The following is a 13,385-nucleotide window of genomic DNA, read 5'->3' as shown; positions in this document are numbered from 1 at the left end:
ACAAGACTGGGGATGAGTGATGCCACTGTCTGAGAGTTACTTAATTTGCCCTTTTCATCTGCATGTTAGTTTAAATGACAGCACTTTAGGTGTTCTATTAAGAAAATAGCAACAACCTAAAGTTCTATAAGTCTGTTAAAAAACCCCTGTGCCAAGAAGTACCACAGATTCCACCCCCACCCCCAAGCCCTGGTAGAAGAGTACAATGTAACACTGTCACTGATACTTTTTTATTAATATTATCATGAAAGTTTAAATAATTTTGCCATATGATGGGCAGATTGGGGAGTGAAGTGCTATGATTTTGATATTCTTTCCTTCACCTTCCAGCTCCATGGAGGGCTGCTTATTCCTCCTTCAAATGCTTGTGCATCTCTCGTTGCTAGGCTCATTGCTTGCAGGTTAAGGGCGAATCTGCCTGACAGGCACTTTTCTCTGTGCTGCTGATCTGACACAGCAGTTGTTTTAATCTGACTAACTAGAAAGAAATTCTGAAATGCCCAGGGGAAGGGACCTGGACAGTTCATTTGTTTTCCCCCCAAACCAGTGGGATCTGAGTTTGAGTCTCTGATTTCCTAGGCACAGACTCTGTTGCACATACACTCTAGCACAAAATAATAAGCTACCTGAGATTGGGATATGGAACCCCCATAGTACAAGGCTGCTGTGCCTGCTAAAATTTAGTTATTGCTCCCTGCAGAGCAACATGTGTCAGTGGTGTAGAGCGTAAGTAGAGTCTTGTGCAGAAGATGGGCCACTGTGCCAAAAAAGAGTTGACTTAAGCACGGCTGCAGGACTTGGAGGGGCCTACTCCTTCCTTTGCTGAACTTGGTGCCCTTTTTCTGCCAGATGCAGTGTGACCTGAAGATGATAACTGTTAATCCTGTTTCACTAAGTTCACCCTGAAGCCCTATAGCAGGTTGGAGACTACTGCCACATCCCACCTTTCTGCTTTTTCTCTGCTTTTTCTCTGCTTTTTCTCTGCTTTTTCTCTGCTTTTTCTCTGCTTTTTCTCTGCTTTTTCTCTGCTTTTTCTCTGCTTTTTCTCTGCTTTTTCTCTGCTTTTTCTCTGCTTTTTCTCTGCTTTTTCTCTGCTTTTTCTCTGCTTTTTCTCTGCTTTTTCTCTGCTTTTTCTCTGCTTTTTCTCTGCTTTTTCTCTGCTTTTTCTCTGCCTCTCTCCTTCAGTCATGGGAAGAGATTTCTTCTACAAGACCACAACTCCAACTGTGTTTTGTAAGGAAGGAAAACCGGTGCTGGTCATCTTTAAATTTAAATTGACCTGTAATCAAAAGAAGATATATTGTGGTAGTTGTTTTTAAGTCTAATAAGTTAACTAACTTTTAAAATAGATTCAGTAGGGAAAAGCTTTATGTCAGAAGAGCTGCTTAAAAAAACTCATGTTCTAAAAAAGAAAATTAAATCATTTCTGCTGATTTTATGAACTGTAACAAATGCTTTAGTTGCAGCTGTTGCCAACCCTTATCCTCCACAAAGCAGGTTTCTATTTTTGGCACTTTAAAATATTCGGTACAACTGACTGCATTTTACACTGGAAGAAAGTGTGGCACTGTCATCTGTTTTGTTCAGGGAGCTCTAAGTGTAAGCATTGGTCTGAGAGCTGTTCAAACTCATTGCTTCATTCTTTCTGCTGAAATAATTTACCTTGAGGGACTGTATGGAACAGTATATTGCAGGAAATGAGGAGGCTTTTATTTTATTAAATAAAGAAAATGACTACAGTTATCTAATGACAGACTTATCTCTGAAGACCAAAGTGTATGGGTTCTTTTCTCAGCCACAGAGCAGGTATATAAGCCAAGTAGCAACTACAGGGAGAATTTCCAGTGATGATCTGAAATGAGTACCTCTTGACCTGAGAAAAGTAAAGAGTGTGTTCCTCCCTCAGCCTTGAGTGAAATTTCTGCCTGGGCAGCAAATACAGTGTTAATCATTTTGTGTGGATATTGGCCCATAACGATACACAATCTTTTGTAGTGTCATAATCTTAAAACACTACCAATCTGGACATCAGGCTTATGCTAGAATTGTTAATGCCATTCAGCTGGGAGTTTTGGGGTTTTTTTCTGTGGGGGGGGGGTGGGGGTGGAAGTTGTTTGTGGTTTGTTTTTTGTTTTTTTTTTTTTAATTTAGCACTGTGGTTTGGGGTATCTGTTTCAGTTCCCTGTTGTAGGATAAAAATTGGCAAAATGGAGCATAATCTGAATGCTTCCAGTAGCTTTCAGGAAATCCTGTATCTCCAATTTGCTCCTCTGCTATTTCGGACAGATGAGAACAGTTGATAACCAACCAGCCTGATTCATTTGCCTTTGTTTTAGAGACTAAGCAGTTTTCTTTCACTTCCGCTACTGCTTCCAGCAGTAGCCAACTCATGCTTTTTCCTCACCAAATGAGGTGTCAGATCTCTTGCAAAACAAAATATCCATCAAGATGCCGTAGGGTCTGGGTCAAGAGCAAACAGATCCAAAACCAGTCAGAGCAGCAGTGTTTTGAAAAATGTGGGAGTTTGGTGGTTCAGCTGGGAAAGGTTGGACTCTTCTGGATGGATGTAGGCGGAAGAGGACCAGATGCTGTTACTGCAGCGTTGCACCTTGCATGTATCCAGCAGGTCCCCAAACTGTTAATTCTTTGAGCTATTGCTTGCCTTTCCTTGGATAACTTAGTTGATTAAATAGTCTTGTGGTTTTAAAAGGATCCATTTCAAATTCAACTAAGCTGCCTTTACGTAAAGGTTGCAGTTGAAGTGTGCGGTTCCCAGGGCAGAAATCTGAGTAGGAGACTTGCCTTCACCACCTGAGATTTGGCAGGCCATTGGGCCTGCTTGATGGGAAGAAGTGCTCCCACTTCAGCTTTTCTTCCCGTTTTCACACTTTTTAATTGTGAAAGCACATTCTTGGCTGCCTCACTGACCTGCAGAACAGTGAGAAATGTGGCTCTCCTGGAGGAACGTGGGAGACACCTTGTGTCTGGACTGCAGGAGAGGCCCAGACAAAATTGGAGTTGTAATGCAGGCCAGGATGTGCTATTTTTTAAAAAATTTAACCAAAACTATTGATGCTGTGTATATTCCAGGTGGGTGTAATTGGCTGAGCTATTTCTCAGCTACTTCCTTTCTTTTCACCTCATATGCCCAATGTAGTGTGGGTCTGTCTCACTTCAGGAGTCCTTTTCTTTCTAAGCTTATCCTTATAGAAAGATGAATCTGGATTCTTGTGTTTTTCTTGGTTGTGCTCAAATTTCTCCTTGTCTCCTGCAAGCAGACCACTCTATCAACCATGTGTTGTGTTTAAGTTTAACCAGCCTGTGAGAACTTGATCCAAAGTTCAAGAAAACTGTTTCATTACATATAACACTAGAATATTGAAAAGGATCTACTGTTCACTAGTCTTGACTGCTATCAGGTTAATTCTCAGTGGAAAAGTTATGTGTTTGGGTACTGCAGTTTAATATATTTCAGCGAAGGCAAGGGAAATAGCTTGCTTGGTAATCAGGCAAAACAGCTTTTAAGTTCTTCAGCTAATTTCAAGAAGAAAGAAACAAAGACATAAACACAACATTTTTCTTAATCCTGCAGATGCTCCTGTTAGTTCTTAATTAGAATTATCTTTCACTAGTTCCATCAGGTTTCTCACTCTTTAAAGTGTTTACTTTTATCCAAGTACCCAGTTTGAAATGGGCTAATGTCAAGATTGTTGTTTATATTGGCTCATTTAGTAGATCATATTTTCTGAGGAGATGAGATTTTATCCACAGGTGGACGTTTAAGCAGCAGTAAGTTCAGCTGTTACTTAATGTAAATTGTAGCATTACACTATATGTGATGATATTTAAAGAGGCTGCTCTCTGTCATCATAACAGTCCCAATCCTTGTGATTATATAAGGGCTAATAAATAATCTTTTACAGGAAAAAGGAATCCAGGACCGCTACAGAAAACATTTAGTGGCCTAATATTTACATTTATGGCAAAAGAGGTGGTGGAACATCATTTCTCTTTGGCTTTCAAGGCTGTAGACTGGAATGTTCTGTCAAAAAACAAAAAGGAGTGATGGGGGCAGGAAGTCCTTAACTGTGGAGGCTTAGAGCTGCCTTTGTACTTGAATAGTTGTGAAACTGTAGCTAGCAAGCTCTAGCTAACTGTCCTTGCATGGGCACAGGCTGGCTCTCTGCTTCATTCTCTGTCAGCTTAACCCTGTGAAAGACCAGTGCTGTTGGTGTCTAGCAGCAGAGCGTGCACTGCTGTGACTGGTGTTAGGCTGATGTGCTGGAAACAACCCAGGAGGCCTTCAGCCCGCTAATTCATCATATCCATGAGTAACTTCTCTGTTCACTGATCTGATGTCATACTCATTTACCCCAGAGCAGGAAAGGGTTCACAATTATTGAGAATTTTGAGTCCCAAAGTAGTAAAACTAAAAAATAAGCATTATGGAGTGTAACTTCTGGTTTTCAATAGGAAAAATATGATTTCATGATCCTTGGTTAGAAATAATGGTATCTAAGTAGCTGTCAAAATATCTCTCAAACTGAAGGGAGTAAAAGAAGCTATTTGTTACAAAACTGACAAGGATAGAACCCAAACCTGTAGGGGCACAAAATGTGTGCTGTGGTAACAATTTCAGTTAGGACAACTGCAGTTTTTGACATACCTTCAGGTAGTAGAACATCATTGGGTGGTCTGTAGGATGTTGAATGATGGGAGCTGCTCAGCCCCACATTTCAACTGCTTGTAGCCTGTTGTGTGGTGAGTGCTGGCAGAGTGAACTCAGTCCAGGGAAGCAGAGCAGCTTTCCAGTTTGTTCCATAAAGTGCAGTGCAAGGAAAATAACAATGAAATAGTGGAGTGCCACCAGTAACATGGTGGAATAAGAGATCGCATTCCTTAAGCTGTTTAGTGAATGTCTTTTTGAAGATGGTTTACCTTGTTACTCAAGTAATAAGCATATTACCTGATGTAATTTTTTTTCTAGGTTTCTAGGGGTGAATTTTAAGGATTCTGGAATGGATAAATGAGCACAATTAGCACTCTTGCTAATTTTTGTTTCATTTTTCTTTTAAAATTTTTTTTTGAGTCAATCGAGGTCTTCTTGGGAATACTTCCCTATGTGTCTTGCAGGGAGGACCACGAGTACTTACCTACCTGGTATAGTTCTGTTTTCCCCGAAGTGTTTCATACTGGTCCTTTTTTGTCATTAAATTCTATGTGTTAAAGTATTCTTCGTCTTTTTCAAATACATGGGGATGGCACTAGCACATGCCATTTCCTGTCAGTTGTTCATAATTCTAGATCTGTCAAATCCTATGGTAGCTGGCAATAAATAATTCACGAGATCTGATCAGAAATCTTGAAACTCATGTTATATTGTCATTCATTAGCAGCCGTCCATAAATAAGTACTGTAAAAATACTATGAGATTTGTTCTCTGTTATGTTGCTGCAGGATCTTTCATTTGAGAGTTCCTGATGGCAAAAAAGAGAGATCCTCTTTTAATTAGAGGTATATTTGATGAAGGGTGGGTTTTATTTTTCTTGTACTCTCCCTTTATGTCATGTTCCTCATAGTACTTGAGTTACTTCCCTGGCTTTTTCATTTGTTTTTATTTTATTTTATTATTTTTAGTTTAGGGAGGCTGCAATTCACACCAAACACAAAACCTTGAGTTACTGAATATGGGCAAAAGACTTTTACAGAAAAGGTCTTAATTTTCAGTGTCTATTATTTCTGCTTCATAACCTACGAAACATATCCTTTTAGCATAGGCTATTTCTGCCTGTGATGGCAGAAGGTTTTTTTTTATTCTAAACTGTGACTAGGCTGTGTCTATGCACTGTGTGTGTATGTACAGAAAAATATACACATAAAATTCTGGTAAGCACATATATTCAATGAAGGATGTTGTCATAAAAAGTGTTTTGTTTAGTTTGTATGTTTCTATCAAAATAAAAAAGAATCTTGTCTCTTGGAAGATGCATAACAAAGTGTAAAGACAGATCTAAGCCTAGATTTCAGCACCATTTGGTTTTTTTTTACTTATGGTGGTCTTCCTCTTGAATCTTTCTTAACAATTCTGTTCTTTGGAAGAAATAAGATGTACATTTGGATTTTCTGTTTAAGCAGGACAGCTGGGAAATTGTAGAAGGACTCCGGGGAGCAATGAATTGTACCCAGGAGCCACAGAAACAGGAGGGCTGCTTACTGAAAAAGAGGAAATGGCCTTTGAAGGGCTGGCACAAGGTAGGAAATGAATGTGTATCTGAAAGCCTGATGCCATAGCAAGTGGGTCTTGGTGTGGTTTTGTGGCAAAAACATTACTTAAGAGCAGAGAAAGTGTTCTCCAAACAAATGGGGGGGGGGGGGGATTGTGGTAGGGTTTTGTTTGGGGTTTTTGGGGTGGTTTGGTTGGTTGGTTTTAATTCTCTGCATTTCTGGTTACAGAGATACTTCTTTTTGGACAGAGGGATTTTGAAGTATTCTAAATGCCGAGCTGATGTAAGTGACCCGAAACCCTTTAAGGCCATTATAAGGTGGCAAAACTATTTCATCCAAAATAAAAATAATTCCATATTGTTGGCAATGGGAGAGAGAGTTTCAGCAGTTCTAAACAGTAGGGTGAAGGGAGGAAAATGGTGGTTTCAGCAGGTAATATCTATCCTTTCGCTTTATTCTGGAGTGACTGTATTCTTTTTACTTTTTTGCAGATAGAGAGAGGGAAGCTTCATGGCTGTATTGATGTTGGACTTTCTGTCATGTCTGTAAAGAAATCAACAAAATGTATAGATTTGGATACAGAAGAGCAGATATACCATCTGAAGGTAGGTCTTCAAGATTGTTATAACCTTACTCTCAAAATAACAACATTAGCTCTGTAGGGTAGAGACTTTTTTTTAATAGTAGGAGGTCTGATAGTTACACTAATAACTTACTTTATAGTCTCAGCAGACTAGTTTACATTTATGACTTGAGAGGCCTCATTGTACTGTTCCAGAGTCAGTAACCCTGTTCTGAGTAGAAACTTCAAAGATGCCTCATATTTAGCAGCACTCTTTTCACCCAGCACTTTTTTCAGCAAAGGGTATGCACTTGGTGCGCAAGTGCTTTTATTTTCGGTAATTGTATCTTGCTCTTTGTCTTATGTATAGGAAGTATTTTCCACAGTCAAATGCGTAGGTTTATCTATCCTTGTGGAATAAATTGTTTTGAAATATCTCACCAGAATCAAATTTCTATTTGTGTTTAACTAAACCTTGATGAAACCTTAAAAATGGCAATTAAGAAATGACAAATTAAATGTTTTTTTTAAATTTATATTAGGGTTTTTTTCCATCTAGAAATTGCCAAGTATTGTGTTCTGCATTGGAAGTCATAACTATACTAATTGAAGTTTCTCTTTTTCTTGATTATCCTGTGATTGTTTTTCTGTCATGCTTAAGCTCATACAGTATGCATTTTAGTAGGAGCATCATTAGAAGAACGTTCCTGATATTTTGCTAATAAAGGTCAGCCAGGCTAGCTGTCTAATGAGCAAAAAATATCTTTGTTTCTTTGTTAGTGATTTTGAACGTGACTGTTATAAAACCTGTAATTTTGTGTAGGTGAAATCTCAGGAGCTGTTTGATGAATGGGTAGCAAAACTTCGTCACCACAGAATGTACCGTCAGAACGAAATCTCCATGTTTCCTCATGATGTCAATAATCTGTTCTTCCCCGTGTCTACTACTGCGGACTCTGTCCCCGGTTTCTGTGATTCTACTCTGGGTAGAAAGGTAATAGTTATGATTTATAAATAATGAGCTTTCATCAGGGATTAAATTAGTCTGACTTGTGTTTATTAAGTAAAGAGCATAATGGAAGTTTGTGGTGGGGTTTAAGTTATGTTCTAAAATATCAAGAGGAAAATGATGTTATTTATTGATCTACTCCCAAGCAGTTTTCTCTATGATGATATTAAATTTTATAATATTGCCTCATTGGTTTAATGCAGTAAATTATATTTTCATGATGACTTTTAAAACTGCATATTGAGTTAGAATCCTCATAATTTTTGAGACATATATCAGTATTTGTCTGTTATGTGCTGATGAATACAAGTCTGGGTCACAGAAGAGCACTCAGCTAGATTTTTTTTTTCCCTTTAACACTTTTTCATTTATCCTTTAGCTAATAAAACCTCTCCCCTTTTACATTAATGAATCTAACTGTGCTTACCTGAGTAGTATATAGGAATTATCCGAGAGCCACCACCTGTGGCCACTATTTATATTTTTAACTGAGGTAAAAGCATTATTCAAACCAATCCAAGGACCATGTTGTAGGTGGGTGTGGGGTCTGGATGGGTCCAGTCAGTAGTGTGCTTCTCTTTAGGTAATGTCTGTGACTGTTAGTTTCACAAATGACCTGACAAATGCTCAGTCTAACACCACAACTGTCCTCTTTGATGCAGTCTTATGGAGGAGTGATTGTGTTCGTGCCTTCAGCAGTCTGCACATTGACTGGCTGATGTTCAACCAAAGAAGCTCTTCTGCTACAGTTTAGAACCAGTGATCTCTTTTGAGAATAATGTCTTTTTTAGCAATATTGCATTACTTGCTATAACTGAAATGACGCTCCCTTTCTGTCAATACCAGAGTGTCTCCTAAGCAGCAGTCACTTCTTTGTTATCCACCTATCTAAGGTTTTCTTTTCCCTGGCTATGTTGCTGTATGGTCTGAGTGGGCTTTTCCCCAACACCTGCAGTTCATCACTTTGGTATGACTATCCTGTAAATGAGTATGAGTTTTACCAAACACAGACATGTGCCTGAACAGCTTTTTGCTAGTGGTTGAGAGTGAGGGGATCTGTGGAGCGGGCAGCTGAAAAAACAGTAACTCACCCTGCAGTAACGGGGCTGTTCTGCAAATTGCTGTCTGCATACTTTCCATGGTGCCAGCACCTCTGTGGCACTGACAGCCTGCTCTTCTGAGGCTGTGTCTGCAAGGAAATGGCAAACCTCCTGTGGCTGTTTAGTTCATTCCTCCCAAAAGACAGCAGGGATAGAACGGGAGAAGAATATCAAGGGTAAAAGTGGAACATTGCAAAGCCCATGATAATCTATGCCTGTGTGTGCTCTCTCTCTCTCTCTCAAAAATATCCATGTGACCAGCATAGGTAAAATCTATGCTCACTGTCAGGAAATTAAGCGTTTCTTCTTTGGCATGAAAGACTTTAATTCACTTCTAATTTATTAATCCAGATTTGCACTGCAAAGAAGCCCTACTTATTTTCATGTGAAAAATAGAAGGGGATAGTTCTTAAGCTGCAGTTAATCAGCTTAGCTCTGCTGAAGCTAAATGGAAGTTTGCCAATTTATACCAGCCTTAGCTTGATGTTAGTTGATATCAATCCAGCAGTTAGGTTATTTTGAGAAAAATATATTGAGTGAACTTTTGCATTGCATTTTATTTGCTTTTAGAAACACCTGATCAGTTTTCACAGCTGGTTTTTTGTTGTTCTTGGAAGGTAGGTGTATGTATCTACATATGTTTATGTGGAATGCTTGGATTCTAAAGCTTAGCCATGCTGATCAAAAGCAAAACTATGCTAACTGAAGCTACACAAACTCTCCCTTGCCTGTTTCTTGGCAATGCCTACTTCCTTCTTCCCTCCTGCTCATGCCCCTCATGTATATGAGTTCTGGAAAAGTTGGTTATATGAGATAGATTTCTGAAGAGATAAACGTGGGATTTGTTCACAAAATGCCAATAAAATTGCTCATCTTTAAATTCAGTTAACTTGTGCTTTTAAAGGTGCTGGGATTATTATTTGGGTATACATATATAGATGATTAAAGCTCATACAGCTTTATGTAGGAATAAAACAGCTAAACTACACAGATGAATTTAAAAATAAGTGCGCTTATTGATGCTTACTACTACTGCATACTGACTATACAAATTGACACAGTACTGAATGACATCACATGGATAGTGCATTTTATTTTATTCTGCAATTCAAGTTGGAGCTTATATTGTAAATTTTAAAAAATCAGCTAAGAAAACTGCAACTGACTGAGATGTAGATGATGTTTCCTATGAATAGATTTAAAAGTAGTACTACCTGAGTTTTGAGATAAGGTGAGCAGGAGGTTAACAAGGTTTGTGAAGTGTATGCTTCAGAGAAGAGCTGAACAATTTGGTCAGCTTTTCTTATAACGAGCAAAGTGGTCATGTAATGGCACTTAAGATGAAACATTTTAAAACTGATTTTAAGCAATTGTCGTGGTTTAACCCCAGCCAGCAACTAAACACCATGCAGCCTCTCACTCACTCCCCCCCGCCCCCCGCAGTGGGATGGGGGAGAAAATCGGGAAAAGAAGCAAAACTCGTGGGTTGAGATAAGAATGGTTTAATAGAACAAAAAAGAGGGAACTAATAATGATAATGATAACACTAATAAAATTACAACAGTAGTAATAAAAGGATTGGAATGTACAAATGATGCACAGTGCAATTGCTCACCACCCGCCGACCAACACCCAGTTAGTCCCCGAGCGGCGATCCCCCTGCCCCCACTCCCCCATTCCTATACTAAAATGGGACATCACATGGTATGGAATACCCCTGTTGGCCAGTTTGGGTCAGCTGCCCTGGCCGTGTCCCCTCCCAACTCCTTGTGCCTCTCCAGCTCTCTTGCTGGCTGGGCATGAGAAGCTGAAAAATCCTTGACTTTAGTCTAAACACTATTTAGCAACAACTGAAAACACTGGTGTTATCAACATTCTTCTCATACTGAACTCAAAACATAGCACCGTACCGGCTACTAGGAAGACAATTAACTCTATCCCAGCTGAAACCAGGACAGCAATGTTGACAAAGCATGTAATTTGTGCAACTTCCTGATAGATATTATTAAAGATGAAAGGTTTAGTAAGGTCTAAAAATAATTAGGCATTTGAATGGCTATTATTTGTAGTTATGTTAGAGAAGAAAATAGCATTATAGGTCACAATCAACTGGTAATAGTATCGGGTAGAAATTTCTTCCCATTGGAAACTACTTAGTTGTACTGCTCAATTAGCTCTTACACAGAATTTCCAGCATGTCCTGAAGCATCTGATAGTGGGCACTGCTGAAAATGAGATAAGTCTGAAAATGGTTACTGAGATGTTGTAAAAGGGTAGTATTTACCCAGATGAGGTGTATGATCACGCATATGTTAAGGCCTGTCAAGCCAAATCCATGCTAAAGTCATACAATCTTGAGTAAAATTTTTAAATAACATCTAGTAGATCTTGCTTTCTTCACTGAAAAATAGCTTTAGCAAGTATGTGCATGTTACATTTAAGTTACTTTTGGGGCTTCTTTGGGGAACATGGAGAAGAAACAGAATGTCCAACTTTGGTCCTGTTCAGATACGGTGCTTTAATTGCATTAAGTTGACTTACTTTATGCAGAACTTTGCCCTTCCTCAAAATGTAGTTTTCAGCAAATTTTTATGGTTCTTTTAGTATTTCTACTGCTTGTAGACAGTAGTTATGTTGTATATCCTGACATTATGCTCAATGACTGTACGCCTAGTCTAGTTCATACACTTTTTTCCTCCATATTATTGATGCCTTCAGTCCTTGTCCCTGATAGTGGACCTCAACTGTTGGTTGTCAAAATTTTGCATACAACATTAAAATATTGTTTGTTAATAATTCACTTATTATTCTTTGGAACAGGCAGGCAACTTGACCAAACAGAATTCATTGTCAGCTGGAGGTAACTTGTCATTTTCCTTTTCGAGTAATGAGTCCAGGATTTCATCTTGGCTGCAGTCTTTTGAAGACATGGAAAAATGCTCAAGAGGTAATGGTATTCGAAGGAAGTTGAGAGTAGCCTAATGTTTCCCCTAGTTTTTCTTGACAACAAAAGTACTACACTGTAAGTAGTCATTACAGTTAGAGTTTTCTCTGAAACTGGAGGGAGGAAAGGGGTGCTTGATGATTTACTGGCTATTCGTTTTTGAAAGGACTAGTGATTTTGGATGTGGGGGTATCAATTGTGGGCACCTCTTCAAGGAAGCTATATATTTCAGTACATTTTATTCTATATACGGACATCACCTTAAGTAGTAAGATTGGAACTTTCTTAAGCTGGGTATTCAAAAAAGGGAAGCATCCAAAATCTAGTCATTTAAAAAGCACTAAATATTTGTACTTCAAAGTCACCTTCTGCTTTCATGCATTCCTAAGAGCATGAAGATCTTTCTCATGTTGGTAGTGTCTGTGTGATACTTATTTGGTGAAGTTCTACTACCAGTGAGCTTCAGCTCTAATATAGAGGAGACTCATCTCTAGCTCTGAATGTACAATTCACTGTTGATGCCTGTGGTGTTGCTACCCTCACCATGAGGAGCTCTGACTAGTCCCAAACTGCAGTAATTATCACATTATTCTCATTTTTATGCAATCAACTAGGATAAAATATCATGGTCATTATACACACCATATAGATGCATTGCAATGTTTTGAATTTAAACTTGGAGATAGAAGGATACAAGCTCTTTATGCAGTTGTCTAGTAATGTGCTTTTAGTCAATGAATAATTTAAGCTAGCTACAATCAAAATAAGACTAACCTCCAAAGAAAAAAACTTTCAGTGTGTCTGTTACTTTAGGGCAACTGAAAATATTCTCTTGTTCAAAACAGACCTCTCCAACTGTCATGCATATTTACTGGAAATGAACCAGCTGTTACAGAGCATGGATGTTCTTCACAGGACATATTCAGCGCCTGCTATAAATGCTATGCAGGTTTGTTGTTTAAAAAGCAAAATCAAAAAAGTTTTCCCTTGCAATTCCAAAAAGTAACCCCAAATCCTAAAGGATCAAGGTATTTCTTCTTGGCTCTGCTAGTTTTATGGCAAACTGTATTATTTTTGTCCTGTGTGTTGTTAAAAGGTTGGACCTTTTGAAAGCCCAAAGAAGGAAAAGAGAGCACACAGGAGATGGCGATCCAGAGTTGTTGGGAAAGAGGCTAAAGGAATGTTACAGGTAACTTCTGTCCTTTCAGTGCCCATCTTTTTACAAATCTTAGTTGTTGATCACTTCTTGGTGTGACCAGTTTAGGAAATACGAATCCTTTCTAAATAGTGTTCTATGCTAGCTTGTTTTAAGTGGTGGTATATCAGACAAAACACAAATATGTTGTCACTGATATCTGCAATAGGATCTATGCTGTTTCCTTCAGGAGACTGGCCATGTTTTTTACCCATGTTTTCAATCTGCCTCCAGTTTGGGGGGTTGTGGTGTTGGTTTTTTTTATCAGTACAGATTTTTGCAAATTCTCCTGATAGTTTAGTACACGTTTGCATCCAGAGGCCATGTGATTAGATACTTATAAATGGAGA

At 38.6% G+C, this 13,385-nt stretch overlaps 1 protein-coding gene across 3 annotated transcripts in view; it reads left to right on the top strand.

Annotated features, from left to right (window-relative positions):
• Positions 1–13,385, top strand: part of OSBPL3 (oxysterol binding protein like 3) — a 96,959-nt gene that overhangs the window by 49,464 nt on the left and 34,110 nt on the right. For 2 of the 3 annotated variants that reach the window (XM_075050941.1, XM_075050932.1), the window contains exons 4-10: positions 6,133–6,252; positions 6,454–6,507; positions 6,717–6,830; positions 7,611–7,781; positions 11,717–11,843; positions 12,686–12,789; positions 12,937–13,029. In XM_075050941.1, the coding sequence (XP_074907042.1) occupies positions 6,133–6,252; positions 6,454–6,507; positions 6,717–6,830; positions 7,611–7,781; positions 11,717–11,843; positions 12,686–12,789; positions 12,937–13,029 (783 nt within the window). The remainder of the gene's footprint in view (positions 1–6,132; positions 6,253–6,453; positions 6,508–6,716; positions 6,831–7,610; positions 7,782–11,716; positions 11,844–12,685; positions 12,790–12,936; positions 13,030–13,385) is intronic. The other variant, XM_075050951.1, reaches the window with a different exon arrangement.

This window comes from Buteo buteo, chromosome 2 (genome assembly GCF_964188355.1).
Source record: "Buteo buteo chromosome 2, bButBut1.hap1.1, whole genome shotgun sequence".
NCBI classification, from domain to species: domain Eukaryota; kingdom Metazoa; phylum Chordata; class Aves; order Accipitriformes; family Accipitridae; genus Buteo; species Buteo buteo.
The sequence above is the reverse complement of the archived record's forward strand: the minus strand, read 5'-3'. Positions and strand labels throughout refer to the sequence as shown.